Source organism: Apteryx mantelli, chromosome 3 (assembly GCF_036417845.1).
Source record: "Apteryx mantelli isolate bAptMan1 chromosome 3, bAptMan1.hap1, whole genome shotgun sequence".
NCBI lineage: Eukaryota > Metazoa > Chordata > Aves > Apterygiformes > Apterygidae > Apteryx > Apteryx mantelli.
Window position 1 is genome coordinate 79440652 of NC_089980.1, and position 19538 is coordinate 79460189.

The window sequence follows — 19538 nt, forward strand, 5'->3', positions numbered from 1 at the left end:
AGAACGTTCGTCGTACCATGCATCCATGGTTTCAATCCAGGGAAAACTAAACCGGAGGGGTGGCCCATTAGAAAGGGGGAGAATGGTTGTTGTACCGTGCATCTGTGGCTTAATTGTAGAGCTCTGATATGTATATATATTTTCAGTCCTGTTACTATACTTTTAGCTTTGTTATAACCTCTTATCCCTAATAAATTATCGTACTTGACAAATGATGATCTCTTGAGTTCAGCGTGACTAATCCTGGAATCTGAAAGAAACCCGGATGCCCCTCTATTGCTGCGTCACAGCAAGATATTGCAGCAGATGGAAGATATACAGTTCTAAGTTTTCTTGCATTTTTCCTGCATTTTCTTTTTCATGTCTGATTGATTTTAGTTTAATTTGTAAAGCCACACCCCCAAACATTTCATACTTGTTGCATCACCCTTTAATTTTAAATCGGTATTTAGAAACATTGCCTATTTTCCATTTTAAAGTGTAGCTGTTGCCCATTTCCTTTATTTGTCTTTGTTTTTAGAGTATATCATTTTCTACAATGTTCTCCCTGCCAAAAAATAAAAATTACTTTCTCAGCTGACTAATTTCAGCACCTTTGTAATAAATTACTCTTTCACAGCATCATAACTCATCAACTGCAATGAGTTCGAAACAGTTTTATAAATGATGTACAACTAGAGAAAAATATTTATCAGCATAATTTCACATCTCTGCCACCTCTTTTGGACACAGTCAAGAGATTTATTTTCCAGCAGTGTCTGAGCAATGGTCTCCACTTTGTCTATAACACCATTTGTGTCAAAGCAATTTTGCATGCTTTTCTACCATTCTGCTTAAGAGTGGCCGAACGCTGTGACATTTTGCAGTTGCATGCTGGGAGAAGTAGTCCCCCACAGGGCATACTTCCCATATTAAAGGGATTAAAATCTCCCCATTTTATGCGTATCTGATTTAGACCTTCAGCTCCACGCAAGTTGTCAATGCAATTGCTCATTTGGGCAACATTTGGAAGTTTCTCTCTTAGGTTTTCCAGCCTCTTTTAATATAAAATATCTGTCCTGTTCAGATCTTGGCTGTGTTGAACTTTCTTTTCTGGAACTGCAAAATATCATAAGTTTGGCTGCCTAGCACCACTGTCTAATGTAATACTCCTAACCCGTCTTTAAAAAGCCTGCCAAAGTCAGATTACTGCAAACATGAAGATCAGATATGTCTAATATAACTTTAGGAAAACCATGTGCTGTTTCCGCATCTCTATTATTGTTCTGGAAAGAATAGCAGCAGACAGGATTTGACATCTACTGTCTGCTCTGGTAGTTGTGGTGGCTACTTAGAAGAAAAATGTAGTAGGCATATGACAGTCTAGCAGGGAGTCTTTTGAATCATACTTTTAAAGCTATAAGTCATCTCCATCAGAGTAACTGGAGTTTGGATGTGGTTCCAATTAAGCATGTTTGCTACATTCATTTTAATGTAAATTCTAGTCAGGTTGCAAGTCTCATTTACAACCCTATATCACTTTCTTCATAAAAAAAACCAAACCAAAACAAAAACTTTCAGAATGCATTCTTTTTGTGTTAAAACTATCCATGTCTGACACAACCACAGACTTCTTCCCCCAGAGTTAAATAAAATGACTCCTTCTAGTTCTCTGTTAAATGAATAAGAAAATGAAGGTCATATCAATGGCTCAGAAAAGGTGTCTATGTTTTTGAGCCATATATTCATCGGTTCCTCACTGAGGTGCAGCCACTGTCAGACTGAAAAATATTTTGAATGCTAAATGCAAAACCAAATCAAAATATGTTCTGTGTGTGCTCAGAGAGAATCCTCCTGATTTAAAGAATATTTCTCTGGTGAATTAAGTTAGGAGACATGAATAAGCCTCATCAGATTAGGGTCTTCATTCTGAGACATGAACAAATACTCCAAATTTCATGGAACTCTGAAAAATACAGCATAGCAATATTGCTGTAGCTCATTATAATGTTCATAGAGCAGGGGGAAAAAAAACTTGTGGAAGTCCATAGTGCTACAGATAAAACTTTTTTATGTTATTAAAATTAAAATGAATCTTCCAGTCTATAACTCAGTCGCAGCTGTACAAAATCTCTGCAGCTAGTCCATTAATAATCAAGAAGCTAGGAGGGCTCCCAGATTTTATTTCCAGGTGCTTCCTCAGGTGTGCAGTCTTCTCATTAAATGATGAGCTTAAATGAGGCTAATGAGGTACTGAAGCCAGCAGGAGGTATGGTTACCTTGAAGCATTCAATTTGGAAATTATTGCTGTAAAGTCAGTGGGACTGGCCAAGGGCAAAACAAGCAGACTTTGGCCAGGTATGTTTGGCAGCAGTGTGCTAATACTGAAAAGGAGAATTGTAACTCTGTAATGTTTGAATTATCTTCTCTTTTGCACTTTGTACTTGCTCTGAATGCCACCAAAATATTTTGGAAAAAAATCAACTTTATATGCTGACTGCTTTCTGTCATAGGGAATCACACCAAAGGTACAACCAGATGTGAGGAGTGTATGAGGATGACAGACTGATCCTGAGGATTTCTTTTCCAAACAGTGTTTGGCCCACAGTCCTCAATAGGAAAGAGGCACAAATAAGACCTTCTCGGACTTTCTACAACACAAGCTGAATTTGGTTCCAAAGTACTGGGCATGCTAATGGTATGATGACCATCTTTCCATGTTTAGTGCTGATTTTTTTTATAAAGCTTTAGAACTTAGGGTAGCCACAGTGCCTAGAATGTGACAGAAAATGGATGTACAGTGATTTAAAAATATGCTCCACTGCTAACAGAAGAGCTTTCTTCAGCTCCCAAACACATTCCCCCAAGACACACCAGGGAACATCATAGTGGTGATACCACACAACAGAAACACTTCATCGGTGGTAGTTTGCATTGCCCTAACCTTCCCTTCCCTCCACTCCGCAAACCCTCACCCTTCCTCCCAGCCTCCTCAGAGAGATGCTGTCAGCCAGGTCTATTGCAGGCCCTGGCATCCCCTTGTAGGTGATTTGGTAGTCAGTCACTACACTCATGTATTTCTCAAAAGGCTTCTCAGTGGTGAAAAGGCAGCTGTCTGCCTGGAAAGAGGCAACTAAACTGGGTGTACCCAGGAAGGGAGTAAGAGCATCTCCTTCGAGCTAGCCTGCACATGTTATGCATTGCCTGGCCTTTGGTGGAGTCCTTGCTTCCAACTACATCGGCAGGGACTGATTAACCCCCGATCATTATGTCCCTTGGGATGTGTTTGTGTAATCCGTGGAAATGGGACTCTGCAGAATTCATCATGCCCTAGTACTGGCCCTGTAATCTCTAGATAAATACTGCCTCTGCTAGCAAGCTGTCATCAATTAAAACAATATGCTCAAAAATATCTAATGGTCCCAGTGTTAATCCCAGTCAGAATTCAGTTTCTGAACTCTCTGGCCAAACTAACAGATACAGATAATAAATTATTGCTTTAAAAATAAATAAATAAATACCAAAACTATTTCTGTGATTACACAAACATTTCAGGGGTTATATGAATCTTCTTAACATGACATTCACAGTACAAGACAGATACGTATTTTTCCACATTAGGGTCTTAAGATAGGATATCCCATCAGTCTGCTCCTCAGACAATTAGCATATTAGCTAAATTTGCTGACAGGCATTCTGTGTGAGATTTATATCTCCTTTCAGTCCAAGTGAAATATTTGTCTTTCTGCAGTGTTTTCCAAGAACATACAGCATGTTTGAGAGCTTTACTGTCCTATTTTGATAACTAAGTCCAAAACTAAGCTTAAAATGAATTGCCCAACCCAGCTTTCATGAAACGTCAAACTGCAGCTGGCAAAGGAAGATAACAGATCATAAAGGTGGCATTCTCAGGGAGCTAACTGGTGCCATTATGCTTTAAGCTCTGTCTATGGCCACATTGCGTACCCTTACTTGGAGGGGTTTATAGCTTGGCTGCAAAAATGTTTTCTGGGTGAAACTTGGCAGACAGGTCTTTTCTTGAGAGCAAATACATTTTAAAACAAATTTCCTTACACACACAGAATCTGTCTAATGTGAGGCTTTAAGCAATGCATAGTCAAACTGAGCTGAGTTGGTGAGCTACAATACATCCAGCACAGCCCTGAGGGGCTAGCTCTACCCAGCCTGCCACCTTTCCTACTGGATAATCAGCAAGGTTTCCACTTTCACCCTGGAAAAGGCAGATCTCTCCCATCAACTCAGCTGAATGGGATGCAGGCATTTAAGAGCAGCGACTATGACTATATGAGAAGTGAGAGGGCTGGAAGAGCGTTTCCCACCTCGAGATGCCCCCAGGCCCAGGGGTGGGAGCTCAGGGTCACTGCTTTTCCCTTGCTCCTGAGCAGGGGCCCAGCCCCCCAGCTGGAAACAGCTGATGGCTCCATATTTAGGGGGCTTTTGCAGACACGCTTTTAGGGCTCACCTCCTCTGTTTGTTCACAAAAGGAGTAGAAACAGTTGCAATAGCTTCCTCCTCTGTGCTGTTTTTCCTCCAAGACCATCAAAGCATGTCAAATGCTCATTAAGCCTCATCATATTCCCAGTACAATGCTCTGTAAGCCATTGCCTGCTTCACAGCTAGAAAACCATGAGAAGTGAGTGGCTTCAGGCTCCTGCAGAATCAAAGAAACAATGTGGATATCTTGGCCCTTTTACCTGCTCTCGTGATAATATATTTCAGGGTCAGCAGACAGGCTTCACTTCTGTTAAAATAGGCTATGATTCTCACTGCTTTTAAAAACAACCTGGATTGGGCCCCAGCGGCTCTCCTAAAGAGCAAAAAGCCTCCAGTCTCTCCTGAATATCTGAGACATGCAAGGAAACTCTTCTCTTTGCCCGGTCACAGTCACATACCACTCATCTGTATTGTGGTAAACGTACTATATGGCATGGCTATATGACATGGCTGGCCAGTCTGGCTTGGGCCATGTGGAGCACAGGGAAGGACTCATGTGGGCCCCCCACTCTTTTTAATATGACTGATTTATTCACCAAAAAATGATAATTTTATTCGAACCAAAGTTGTTCTTTAATTAGAACTAAATTCAAAGACAAAAAAGTTTCTGATTAATAAGAAAAAAATGCAGAAATTTCAAAACAGTTCAATTTAACATTTCCAGAATGAAGTGTTTTGCTTTTCTGGACTAGATTCAAAAGGCACATTAAAAAATATTCCAGAAAAACAAAACAAAGCACACCAGCCAGAGAAGAAAATGATGGCATATAGCCTGTAGTTTGGGCAATCTATTTGATATGAGCTGCACTTCGAACATCCTGTCTTCCTGGAGAGGGCGCTCACTCGCCTTTGAACAAGAGTGTCATTCTGACTTGTCCTTCTGTCCCTGTGAATATTTGTTTGTTCATACAAAATATTTAGCTTCAGCTCATCCCAGAATTCCTGATATCCTGGTGGTTAGGAGGTAGACAGCCTCGCTTTAACATCCCTGCTCTGACTCAGGCTTGAAGAAAAAACATTTCCACACGGGTCTTCTCATCCATAAAGTGAGAAAAAGAGCAACAACTGACAAAAATTCTGAATTCAAACCATAAAACCTTCTATAATTTCCATTTTGGCTGTTGAGCTGAAAAATAAGTCACAGACTGAATGAATTCACACAAACCAAATGAAAGTTTTAGCAAATCCAGTATATTTCCACAAAAAAAATTAGTTCATCAACATTGTCTGGTGAAATACCATCGTGTTAAGAAATGATTGAAGCAAGGTAGAAAGATGACTTTCTTAGACGATTTAATGAAAGCAACATTGTTCTAGAATAACCAGTCATAAACTCCAAAAGCAAAGACCTACGTATAGTCATTAGAAAGCTAAAAATCTTGCAAGATAATGTCTGGCCTAAACTTTTAGTTGGAAACTTGAACTTGGATTAACCAGTCAAGAACGTATTTTATTCTCATTTATTTCAGTTCTACTCTAGGGACATAAAAGACAAAGAGTTGTCCTCTAGAATTTGTATTCAAAATATATATCACTTCTTTTAAACATATACTTTAGCTCATATCTCAACCAACAGATTAAAGCCTTAAACTTTCAAGTTGGCATCTAACTTTATAGCATTGTCCTAAAATTAAGAATTTCTAGGATCAGCATATAGATGTGAGTAAGAAACATGGTGAATGTCTGATTTCACAGTGGGTAATTAAATCAAGGTTCTGGTGCTATAAGTTTGGCCATTATGACCTAGCTGTCACCTCATAAATCTGATTATGTTAAATTTCTAACGACATTTGACTAGATTTCTATATCTGATACGTCTTTTGACTGTATCAGCTATCCAAAGTGGCTGGTAATAGGAATTACCAAATCCTGTGGCCTTCAGAGCTAGAGGACTCAGAGACTGTATTCTCACCCATTCACAGCTCTTCCAATCAGCTCCCAAGCACAGAATCCTCTCTCTGGATTTTGCCCAGATTTAGCCATTCCAGGTCAACTCTTGAACTCTTTCTGCTTCTGCTGAATTGTCCTTCCTCTACACTTATTGAAAGTGATACTATATATAAACTATAAACACGGGCTTTAAATATTGCTGCATTTTTTTGTTGTACCAAGAAATTTCTATTTGGATTAGATAATCTCTGTGAATGAGGAACCCTCTAGTGCTTAGGTAAAGTTGCAAATTTTCCTTGTAGAAGACACACTGATATTAAAAAGCTGAGCTAGCTCAGTCATTTGGTATCATGGTAGGAATTAGTTTCAGCCATACGCAAAATAAAAACAAGCATCTCAATTTAAAGAATTGAATAAAGGAAAACCTGAAATCTTTTTCTAAGGAATTTCATGGATACTACCCTGAAAGATAACTGTTAGAGAAAGAAATGGTGGGGTTAAAAGTTGAATTCATTATACTAAAAAGAAATAAAGTTGATGTGTGTAATCTAATATAATTCCTGTTAATTTTTTGTTTTTCTTGGTTCTCTTATGCACATTCCAAGTCATTTGGCTTTCATTTCTCAGTTAATCAATTGCTTCAGTGCTCTATTAGATTTACATTCACTGTTCTCAGTCAGCTTTCTCATACCCATGAAATCTTATTCATGCACAAGATGCACAAGAAAAAGACCAAAGAGATTTGAGCTCTGTGGGATTGGCCAGGTTTGACAGAAACTATAAAAAGGAACTATTTCTGAGGTCAGTCTTCAAGGATGCAGGGAAGCTCTTCTGAGGTGTTCCAAGGTTAAGGTGTTGTGAGTGCAGTGGTAAGATCCAAGTGCCTGGGATCAGATGGAGTTGCTTGCATCTACTCTTTCTCACCACTTTAGATTTTGGTTCTAGGTTATCATTCTTCAGCTCAGACACTGCAGATGGATAGGATACATCCCTACACATGGCAGGCATTCTCTGGCTTGAGTAGAGATCTCAGTGGAGGATCAGGGCATGAGAAGGGACCGGGAGATCCCCCTGACCTATTCCTCCTTGAAAGCCCAGCCATGGTCATCATCCTTGCAAAAGGCCAGAAATCATTCTAATTCCTCCACAAGGAAGGAGTTTGAGTCTTGTGGTAATATGACAAATGAACAGTTTAAAGCTACTTACAATTAGCAAGAGCACCTGCCTTTGAGCCAGCAGCCATTTTGTCCTTGCTGAGTTGAAACAGGACTACTCAGCATTGGGTGACTGGTATTTCTCTTTCCCTTTGCACTTATCTCTTCAGGGTCTCTTCTCTCACTTTCTCTCTCAATATAATAATTTAAAGTTTTGTTACAAACTCTGCTATAATTTCTCAGTAATCTGAGAGCGTAACCGCAGCTGCAGTTTTGAGGTTGCCAGCAATTCCTGCTACTGGCAATTTTCCGTCAGTCTTGTTAAGAAAGCTGCCACAATTTTACCACAAATAGTAAGTCTGTGGCATACTCCAGAATTTGCATACAATTGCCATTAGCTTACCAAAGTGATCATTTCTGTTAACAATAGCTCTCTAAAATTGCTTGAACATTGGACTTTGGCCAAACCAGTCTGTTTTACATTCTGCAAAGCATTTTAATGTGAAACCTTTTAATAGAAATCATGACAAAAAGCCACTTTGAAATCATGCCTGCTATCTGCGAGACTTGAAAAACTAATTGTATACTTGCTTTTTGGATTATTTGTACCGCTCTTTCCACAGAAATCATTGGAAGCGTATTTAGCCAAAATTTAAGTACAAGTTATTTTGTTAACATTATTAAAATGCATATTCAGCAAATTCATTTGGCTGCATTAGCTTGTACATTCATGCAGCTTCTAAGTCCTTATACTGTGTTACTAGTAGTTCATAAGAAAATCTATACCAAGTGTGTTAGTGTTGCCTTTTGATTTTATAGGATACACGGAGGATACATGTAAAGTAAACTGTAAAAAATCTAAAGCTATGAAAAACATTTGTAATGTTACTTAAAACCAGAACTTAGAAACTGATTTGGTTTAGGATTTTAAACTAAATCCAATCAATTTTCTCTAAGATTGATCAATTTGGATGAAGTTTCAAGCAAATTTCTAATGATTTATTTTGATGACTATCATTGAAACTCCATGGATCTTCTATTTCTTTCCGTTATATAATTTTGGTACATTTGAAGTAGTATGAAATTATTTCTCCAAAACACATTACATTTTAAATAATGATTTTGAATTGAGATATTCTTCCTCTAATCCACAAGTCTCCTACTTTCATTCAGGTTAGGTTTTCAAAAAGATTAAATATTAAAAACTCTTCTGTAGAAAACTAAAAAAAAAAAAAAAAAAATTTACCAGATTTATTGTTACCAGTTTGTGGTTGCAGTCTGAATTATTCAGTATGAAAATCCTGCGCAAGGCACTTGGGGATTTTGATTCACTGTGAGTTCAGCCACTTGGCATATAATTTCTCAAAAGCACATATAAATCAGATGTGCCATTCACATATATTTTGCTTACACTAGTGCTCAGTCTTGTTTCAGGAGTTAGCATATCGCTGAGAAGGATGGAATAGTTTAAACACTCTGAAGGGTTGTGGTTTTGATCTAAGAAAACATTGTGGCTGGTCATACCGTAAAGACCGCTCATAAAATGCTAAGGGAATCTTTTTTTTAATAATAAAAAATTCACCTATTCAGCAGGTTCTGACATTTTCGTAGGAGCTAGACAATGTATCAAATTGTCCAGTTATTAAATAGTGACACTGTAACAAAGCTGCCTTCTCTCACGAAGGCATTATATCATTCTCTCCATTACTGAAAAGACTTTTGCCCACCCATCCATTTAATGGTGTTCTGTTTACTAAAATGTAATACATTTTACTGATTAAAAAAAAGGGAAATTGGCTGCTCTTCAGGATGGGAAGAGATTTTCCAAACCTCTGCTGTTTTGAAGGCTGGCACAAGAATAAGTCTACAAGTCTCAGTGAATTTCACTAGTGCTGGTGAAGACAAATAGATGCTGGTGCTGTTTTTGTGTACTGAGAGGGTTCTGCACAACATGAATGTTGGGATTCTGGAATCCTGTTAAAAGTGATAGGACAATTATTGGGAGCTCCAACCTATACTGCCCTTCTGCATCTAATTGGCATTTTGAATAGAGATGGATCACAGTACCATGATTAGTCATTCTCTTCCTTCAATGGTTGGAAACCCAATAGGGTAGATGTGTTGTAAAGAAAAGGAGAGACACTGAGCTGAAGAGTATTTAAACATTTGCATCCAAAATCTTTAGCTTGGGACTCATCTTTATTTATTTAATATCAAGATTTGTAGAACTGTGTCATTCCCACATTTATTTCACCTTTCAACGTCCAGTTTAGGCAGGCTGATAGATTTCTTTCATAAATATTAAGACTAAATTAGTTGATCATCAGGTAACGAAGATCTTTGCTACTAGTAAAACATTTCCTCAGAATGACTCATCTTCATAACATGTCATTTCTTCCTGACCTGAGGGAAAGTTACATTTGTCATGCAGTCCAACCATGTTTAAACTAAACCTAGTCCTAATTAGCAGTCTTAGAACACTTCATTTGTCTATGACCGTGCTGATGACTTCATAAATCCTCTTACTACCGGTTTCTGATATATTACTGGCAGATATATTACCAGTACTGCCCTCATTCTTCAGTTTCTGAATGAAAGGCTGAGGTGCCCTTTTGCCTACTGAAAGTGCCAATGCCGTAAGCACATTATCTGGTTTTTTTTCCCCCCCTCATAATAGTATATATATGTAAGCTGAAACAGAATTTTCTGTTAGACTTATGACGTGATTTTTACATTATATCCAAACTTGACAATAACCAGATTAAAATATGGGTATTCTTGCAGGGTGTAATGGTTCTGTTGAGACATACTACATTTCTAGCTCCAGATGAAGTATTTAATCTCCTTTTTTCCAGTTTCAGCCTTTCCTTACAGATACAATATTACACCTATTTATAATCAAGTTGATTTAATTAGAAAGGTCTCTTTCAGCAAATCACCCTTTGGGCCTGTCTCTGAATTGTCCCATTAATATGGTCCCTTTATGAGACTGCTGGAGTTGTGCATAAATTCCTTCTTTTCTCAGAATGATCCAGTACACATTATTATTATTAAAGTATAACAACAGCACTGTAGTATGAAATTAGTAGGACTTGTACTTACACAGCCATTCTGTGTCCATGAAGCCGAATGATTTTCTGTAATCTTTTTCTTGCAGTAGGTATTTCTTTCTTGATTAGTCTGGGCTGTTTTTCTGGCCTGAAAAAGTTTGCCTGTTGTTTCCTGCTGTACCAGCATGCATGAAGTTTAGCTCAGTGAAGTCACCATGGCCCTTGTTCTAATTCACTCTGTACAAGCCACTTTGCAAGGGCTTCTGTTAGGTGCTGACAAGATGCACCAGTGAAATAGGCTAATCCCTTGCATCACTGCTCTAGACCTCACTGAGCTTCTGTGCTGCATTCTGAAGACTGGTTACTGTGTTCCCCCTGGCCCACCCTCAAATATCTTCCGTTTATTTTTGGAAGGCAGAACCTTGACTATACAGCATGCTTCATTGCACATGATCTATATAGATGCAAGGCTGAACCCAAAGCAAAGCCATTGAAAAACAATCAGATGAGACAAATTTTCTTCCAGTTATTCACTCTCTTATTTCATATTCCTCAGCTCAAAAGAGGCTTTTTCATGTCTTTTTGCAAAGGGTTTTGTTTTATGATATGTACACAATAGGAAAGCATCATTTCACTCACTTCAGAGCTCACTTAATCAAAGCTCTCACCATTCATTGTCAGTTTTTAACCCAGAAGTGCATTTAATTTCCAGGGCCAGCTGCAACCTGCTGCTTTTCCTCCAATTCACACCACCATTAGGATATTTTAATGACTATTCCAAACAGATATACAAGAAAGGGGGGAGATGGAGGAAGTAGATGGAGGAAGATGGTGGAAAAGTTGATAATCACAGATAGAAAATAAGCTGTAAAATCTGTCAACTAATCTCTTATGAACTCTCACATATCACCACTGTTTACTGTATCCATGGGAGATAAATCAGTTCTGCACTTGACTTGTAACTGCTGCTTCAGTCAATGCCTCCCTGGTACCACTCCCTAAAGAAACACATAAGACTGGCTGACTTTAGACAGGTAAGCAGAAATAGAAAAGGCTGCCTAAGCTTACAGGAAGAGAACAGCTTCTGCATAGGGTCCTATCTGCTTGGACTTGTGAGCCAGACAAAACACGCCAAGAGACTCCTTCCCGCTCCATCATTCAGAATGAATTAAATTTTGAACTTCCTTGACTGTTATATATGTATAACTTTTAAGCCACTTCTGTTTATACTCACATAATACCTGCACAAAGATTGTTTATGAACAGATTTCCCCAAAACCCATATTTGCATCTGATGGAAAAAATCCCTCCCAGTGATTGCTGCTGGACCAAATTCATGCCTGATGCATGCAGGTGGGATTGAGAGTTAGTCTCTGAATTTGCTGTGTTTCAAGTGGTTCTGTACTAATCACTGACACCTGTAATTTAATTGTTTCTTAACTGCATTAGGAAGAAATCCAGAGTAAACTCCTTTCCTTGTTCCCATCAGCAGAAGCTGTTAATGGAATATGCTCGGTCATAGCAGACCAGCCAGAATGAACAGACTGTGGTTTCCTGTTCCGGAGGAAGGAAGCAATTGGCTTTTCCCACAAGCACATAAAAGAGGCTGCTGCTTTGTAGGTAAACATAAGGAAAGGTGTGTAAGCCATGTACTTCCTTTTGCAGCCAGCTAAGTCTTAGAAGACTGAGATTACTCTGCACATATCTGAAATGTGTTCAAGCTCAAGTAAACCAATATAAAAATTATACTCATCTGCTAATAAACTACTTTATTTCTCGGAATACACAGCACGTCTCTATTTTAAGCAATGGAAAATTCGTCTGACAGAAGGCAGAAATTTTGATGACAGCAACAAATACAGGTGACAACAATACTTAATTCTTCTTTATCTCCTTTAATTCTTAGCTATAAAGCATTTATATTTTACACTGCATCTTCAAAAAAAAAAAATCACCCTTTCATTAAGATTAAAGTTCTAGCCAGGAATGCATACAAACAAGCCATAATTAGCTTCCTAATGCTGCTGTTGCCTCATTAGGTGGTTTAAGGTATATAGTGAAGAGCTTTAGGAGAGAAAAAAACAAAACAAAACAATAAACCATCATTTCAATGCCTTAATCTAGGCAGCCAACCTTAAAGATATGTTGCATGCCCTCACTATCCAGCTTTGGCAGATCTAAGAACAAAACTCATGGTTCATTGCTTTAAATAATCCGCAGTCATAACAGATGATGAACAATAAACACTCAATCTATGCTACAGTGTCTTAACTTTGGACACTCATCTGCTGAACTGCCAGTCCTCAGAAGGGAGATTTCTCGTTTGCTTTTTAACAACTCTGGAAAAAAAAAAAACTATGTTGTCAGCTTTAAAAATCCCTTTTAATTGGGTTTCTTAATATTGCTGCCTGAGTCTCATATTGCACTGCATGTTCAAGATCACCTGAAAAAACAAGATGCTTGGACTATACCACACTAAAACTCACACAAGCTGCATCACTTTTAGGGGAAAAGGGCATGAAATGAATCTGCACCTGATTTCAGGATGTTATAGGTCATATTCAGGCTTTCTTGAGTTTTAGGACACAGAGACTGCTTCGGGCTTCTGTGGTTTTATGCCTGCAAATGGAATTGCTGTTGACTTTCCACAATCTATTTTATATGAACTATATAATTTATGTTTCATTTTCTAGTTTGACTGTAGTTTTTGAGCAAAGCGTGTATAACTTCTACAGCCACCGAAATGCTACATAACAGTAAGTGAAGCAGAGGGATAGAAGCAATCCAGGGTCTCAGCAGGTCTATTTACTTTAAACAATGTTGTGCCCGGTCCTTTTGTACCATATGGGTTTGCTCTTGGTAATCTGTGAATGCTACTTTAGCTCTCCTGCGCATACTCTTTTTGGCTTACTTATCAAAAAATGAAACATTGGACTCTTGTTTTTATAACGTCCTTGCTATGCTACACGTGTTATCCCTTTACGGTGATCAGGGGCCACAGAGGATCTTAAGCTCTTATGAAACTTGATAAATGAGCCCCTTGGTAAAGCAGCATCTCATACAGTGTGTTTCCTCTGCATAGAGAGTGGCCCCACCTCCCCACTCAAGCCAGCAGGAGTTTTGCCGTTGAGTTCAGCGGGAGTAGGATGAGGCCCCAATGCTTAGCCCGTTACCCTGTTCCTCAGTTGCACCACAGCTTGCCGGACAGCAAAGCTCAGATGACATAGTGACGTAGGAGTCCTCAGTTTCTTACTGACTCACAGTGCTCTTAGCCTCATCAGAGTGCCTGATAATCCTCAAATTATATTGTTGGCTTCTTGCACTGCTGCCTGGTAATGAAAACAGAGCAATGCTTCCAGCAGTGAACCATCACCCTTCAGTCCTTAAGGGGAAACACACATGTGAAGAGAAACACACAAACATGCATGCACATAAATACATGCACACATATGGCTCACATATATAACTGACTAGCAAGAGCCATGGCTGGCCTATGGAAAATCTTATCTTGGTTAGATTAAAATATACCTCACCTCTTAAGCTTTTTTCCTTCTTGAAAGTAGTCATCTTGTTACCTCAGTGAACCACATTTAGTCCAATGCCTTGTATATTTGAAAAATTATATGTTTAAGCAAGACATTTCATAATCATTAATCTATAGTTAACTCAGCCTGCTGTATTATGCAATACTATGAGGAACAGCTGGGGCCCACTAACCAGAAAGCACTTTTATGGTTTCTCTTAAGGGCCATTAAATCAATGTGATGAGAGCACAGCTGGAAAAAATCCTGCAAAAATTTATCAGATCCCACACAATATGTAAAGGGAGCACTTGGTGCAATTGCAGACTCAGCATCAAGCCCCCTCAGTTGAAACTGCAGGTGGAGGAACATTTACAGCACAGCTCATATTCAGCCCTGCAAAAAGTCTGCTCTCTCTCCCTTTTCCCTTGTCTATGGGGTTTTTCATTTGGACCTCACTAACTCATGTAATTGCTGTGAGTCCCTAAGGGGTAGATTAACTGGATCATGAGAACAGCAGCTCTTCTTGGCAGTTGCCAGGCTGCCCGTTTAAGCCTTTCAAGGTGGAATTTAGTGATGCTAATGCATGAGAAGCTGGCAGTGCTGCCTTCCTTTACCTTAAGCACGTTCTGACAGTGGCCTGGAAATCTGATTTCTTTCTGCTTCTGCTTTCTGTTTCATATCTTGAAACAGAAGACAGAAAGGAAGAAAAATCTATTAATCCCTGAAACCTATGTGATTCATAACTGTTACCACATTATAGATAATGAAAAATAATTAGGAAGGAAGGCTGTTACAGACTTATAATGTCCTGCAGAATTAATCTTTAATGAAATAAAGCAGAGTGGGAAGCTAAAGGCATGTTAATCAAAACAGAGCAGATGAAACAAAATCACTATACCTACTTTATGAATATCTAATGGGTTTTAGGCCCCAGAGCAATTTCTTTAACTTCTTTCTTAAATGCCTACTAAGGGCCTGGTCCTAGGAGTCTATTGAAGCCAGTGTAGTCCTGCTGTGGACTTCAACAGTCTTTGGATTGGATCCATAAGTGACTCAAATGAAAATATAGTAGAAAAAGAAGAGCTAAGCATTAAATGAACTCCAGAGGTAGGGACGAAAGAAAAGAAATACAGTCTGAAGGGGGCATTACAAAAAAGAGAAAGCACATTTGTGGGAGAATCCAACCAGTGATCCATGGGTATGTTTGCACACTGGTACAAAAGTGATCATTGCACATGCCTGACAATCACAAGTATTGGGCTGTGATCTAAATGTAGATTAGAAAAAGCAAAAACTCAGCATTTGAGGCCAGAACTTAAACTCAAATTTATGCAAGGTGGTAGACAGGTGTCTTCCTACTGCTTGACACAAGTGGCTGGTATAAAGCCAGAGGGGTTTACGCCTCTAGGCTCATCATGAATGTTTTTATTTACATAATTTCCTTTCTCTCTTCTCCAAAATGAGCAACTCACAGAGTCTGCTTCCCTGTTTTCTTCCTCTTTATTTGTGAGACTGTGCTCTCTTTCAGTGAGATGCTCATGAAACAGCTGCTGTGTTCAACACAGCAACATTACAAAATAGCTTAGGGTAGGAACTAAAATCAAACAAACAAAGAAAAAAGAGACTGGAAATGTGTATGTGTGGGAGGGAGGGATTTGAAGCAGAAATGAAGACCACTGCCAAATTAGAACTTAGCTATATACACTGCAGCTAGCAGCTTTACTCTTGCAAAAAGAACTACGATCTTTAAGGATCACATTTTGGCAGATTGCATATGGACATTATTACAGAAGAGCACAATGTCAGTATCATGCACATATGAAAAATATATGTGTGTATATAACACATATATGCATATATATGTGTGTATAAAAAGGTTATAGGTGTGATTTATGCCATATATCTTCATTTATGACTTATTTCATGTATATAGGATACCTATATATGCATACATACATAATACATATATCTCATAATGTCAGAAGACTGCACTTTGAGTTAAACATAGGAAAGATCACCTCCCACTGAGATGTGTTCTTTTTCTCTGTGACTCCATCCAGTCAAGACATAGGTATCTGGCCCTACGTAATTGAGGATGACTGAATGACTCCCAGACAAAAAAGGAATAAATGCCTTTTATGAACCACTGAAGTCTATGGAAGATTTATCACTGACTTCAGTGGGTGCAGGATCAAGTCCTTTCAGTGCTGGATAGCGCTGAAATGACCAGGGTGATGATAGCACTGTCTGACCAGGGTCAGACATCCATGCAAAAATCTGGGCTTGAGTAGAGAAATCGGCTCCTTCTGCTACCTAGGACTTTCAAAGCATATTTACAGGACTGTATACCCATGCAGCAAGAGCAACAACAAAGAACAGTTTGGATTGGGGAGTGGAAGGAGAAATATCCAGGCAATCCACCATCAGGAAATGCACTCAAAAGAAAATTCTGCTTCACACTGTGCTCCCTTTTCCTCAGTGCAATTCCATCTTCTGCAACTGCACTGAAAAAGCTGAAATCTTTGTGGAAAAGCTCCATTACAGACACGATGCTTGAAGGCTAGAAGCATAACACAAATGAGATCCAGGGCATGACTGAGGATAGGGGCAGCTGGTGCTCATAATCAGTAATTCTTTAACATTTTCTGTCTCCCCAATGGTATTTGTGTGTGTGTGTGTGTGTGTGTGTGTGTGTGTGTGTGTGTGTGTGTGTGTAAAAGGTTCCACATTCTCTGCAGAAAGAGAATAATAAAAAAAAAACCTTAGTTTAGTTTTCAGAAGCGCTATTGGTTCTTACACATATTTTGACAGGCTTGCTGCTGCTTAAATATCTTGACAGAATGAAAGCAGAAGTACCCTCTGCAGTAGTTCAGTGTTCTTTTCACTGAGGAAGTCTGAAATGAGTTTCCAAACCCAAAGCAGGCAAAGTACAGAATTTTTGAATTTTAAAAACACAGAAAGCCTAGTCTCCCTAGGGAACACAAAAATGTAGAGGGAGAAATTCTATCTTCCAAAGATTTGCCAAATGAAATGGGGAAGAGGAGGAATTAATTCTCTTCAAAAACAAAAGAGAAAACAGAGGAGAAAGACTTGGATCATGAGCAGCAAGCAGGCAACAGAAAGTCTTGTTGCAGTACTCATTTTCCCTGTGGAAATGCAGTCTAGAGTAGAGACCCTCTCAGCCCATTTGAGTATTTTACCTCTAGATCAAGAAAAGACACCCAGAAGTGAAAAAAAGAGAATTTATCAATGTCATCTAAAGGTCAGTGCTGGCCAGTAGAAAGCTCTTCCATGATTGCACACTCATGTTTGACAAGCTTGTAACTGCCCTGACATGTCAAGTTTATCACATGTGTCAAAAATCCCAGTAGATTCCCCAATTGCAAAGATAATCCAGTTCAGAGCCTTATTTTGCTATTAGTGGCAACTGGTGAAAGAGAGGAGAGACCCTGACCTTATTGCTACTTCAGCTTCCAAGGGGATGTCTTGCTGTGTGAATCTTTATTCATATCCAGATCATCAGAAGAGTACAAAGTGCTCACATCCCCTTAATTATATTTCAGGAAAGAAAAAATGTAGATAACATGGCTCATCTGCCTCCATAAATATGAGCAGTGCTTCAGTAAATTTTCTCTTAAGATTTCCCTAAAATATTTCATGAACACTTGATCACCCTGTTTTCATGAACATTTTTTATAAGCATTTTTCATGAACACTATTTCATGAACACTTGATTACATCTATTTAAGTTCATCCAATTTCTGCCCTTTCAAGAGCATTTTCAAGAAAGAAAGAATACTTTCTTTCTCTCCCTTAGATCTTTCCTCCTTATCCTCCATACCAAATCAACATTCTCATTAAAGAATAAACTTGATTCATGGCTGCTGGCAAATTCTCATTCTTGATATCTTCTTATTCAAAAGGAAAGAAAATCTCAAGAGTCCTATAGGAATAAATTTCAGAGATAGCTAAGAATTCTCATAGAGATTTTTCAAGCTAAAGCGTTTTTTCTTAAAACATTGGCCCAAAAGTGGTGAGATGTAAGTGTGAGCAAGGGGTAAGGGACACCATGGAAGAGAATAAAATAATTTCTCTCAGACAGATAGGATGCAAACCTTTTTGAATTCATTTTTTTTCATAATGAAGGCAATAGTACCACTATGAAGCTATGAAGAAGTGGTGACTCTACTGTGAAACTGAAGAGTAAGGTCACAAGAAATTTTCCATTCTATATTCCATATGAGAGAGACTCAGAGCAGTCCTATATAAGCAGCAGATTGTGCTTTGTTTCTGTTAAATCTGGCAACTTGCTAGATAATAGATCATGTACCTTCCTTATAAAGAAAACAAAACATAAAATCCTTCTGAAATAAAAAGGGCTTGACTGATCGGTTTAAAAAAAAAAAAAAAAAAAAGAGCTGCCAAACAGGGAACGTTCTTAACCATACAAACCTCATACAACACTTCACTGTTTACTCACTTAGGGATGAAAAGGGAATTTTGCCTTCTTGGAACTTGAAGTGTATGAAGCTGCATGACTAACTGTCTTTAAAACATGGCATGATGCTTATTTTCATTGCATTCATACAAGGTAGCAAATATATCCCTAAGCAAAAGAGTGCTTGTTTATAGTTAGTGATTTGTATTGTGCAATATCTGACTTCACCTTCCATGGCAGAGGTATTAATTACAACTCACTAAAGGTTTAGCCTTTACTTCCACTGAGGAAGTACATGAAGTCAGTTCTTAATGAACTAAATAAAATAGGCAATTGCAGCCAGTGGTCTGTCTTTTTCTGATAATCATGGATTGTGTGCAGAACTCAGTTCAATAAGATGCTTCTGGCATTCCCAGAACCTGCAGGTTCGTTTGGTATACCTAAGGCTCATAAAATAAGTATTTCCTCTCCTAACTTGGATTTGGTTCCACAAAAAATAAGGCAAGATTAAGTAATTTCCTGATATTTTTTTCTCATATTCCTTTCTTTTTTTTAACGTACACCCTCTCAAAACTGATAAACCAGTGAACGTAGCAGTCAGTAATGATTTGGAAGACCTGTCTTCAGTTACTGCTTCTTCCGGGGAGGCAGAAGGCTACCTAAACACCAGGCCACAACATATTCAGGCCGTTCCCACTTTTTGTGATGAAATTATTTCATGGCAATTTACATATGAAGGAACAATTAACTAGTCTTGGGACTAAAACATGAGAGCTGATAACAGTGCCCCTGTTTTATGGTGAAGTAACTCATCGAGAGGAGTCAGGCACAGATTTCAGTCATTGTCAGATGAATTCTGAAAATGATATAATTTACTAGAACTCAGGTGAGTTCATTAATTATTGTATCATAGAGTCTTTATTTCTATTTTCTTTTTTCCTTAGTTGCACCATTTCATGCTTCATGAGTCCAACTGAAAGCAAAGAGA

The 19538-nt window shown here is 38.5% G+C and overlaps 1 protein-coding gene across 2 annotated transcripts in view; it reads right to left on the bottom strand.

Annotated features, from left to right (window-relative positions):
• CENPW (centromere protein W) overlaps positions 1–19538 on the bottom strand; it is a 139337-nt gene that overhangs the window by 33443 nt on the left and 86356 nt on the right. The window contains exon 4 of one of the 2 annotated variants that reach the window (XM_067293760.1): positions 10705–10736. The exons of the other annotated variant lie outside the window; for it this stretch is intronic. Coding sequence (XP_067149861.1) covers positions 10714–10736 — 23 coding nt within the window. The 3' untranslated portion in view covers positions 10705–10713. Of the gene's footprint in view, positions 1–10704; positions 10737–19538 lie in introns of those variants that run through there. 2 annotated transcript variants of the gene reach the window in all.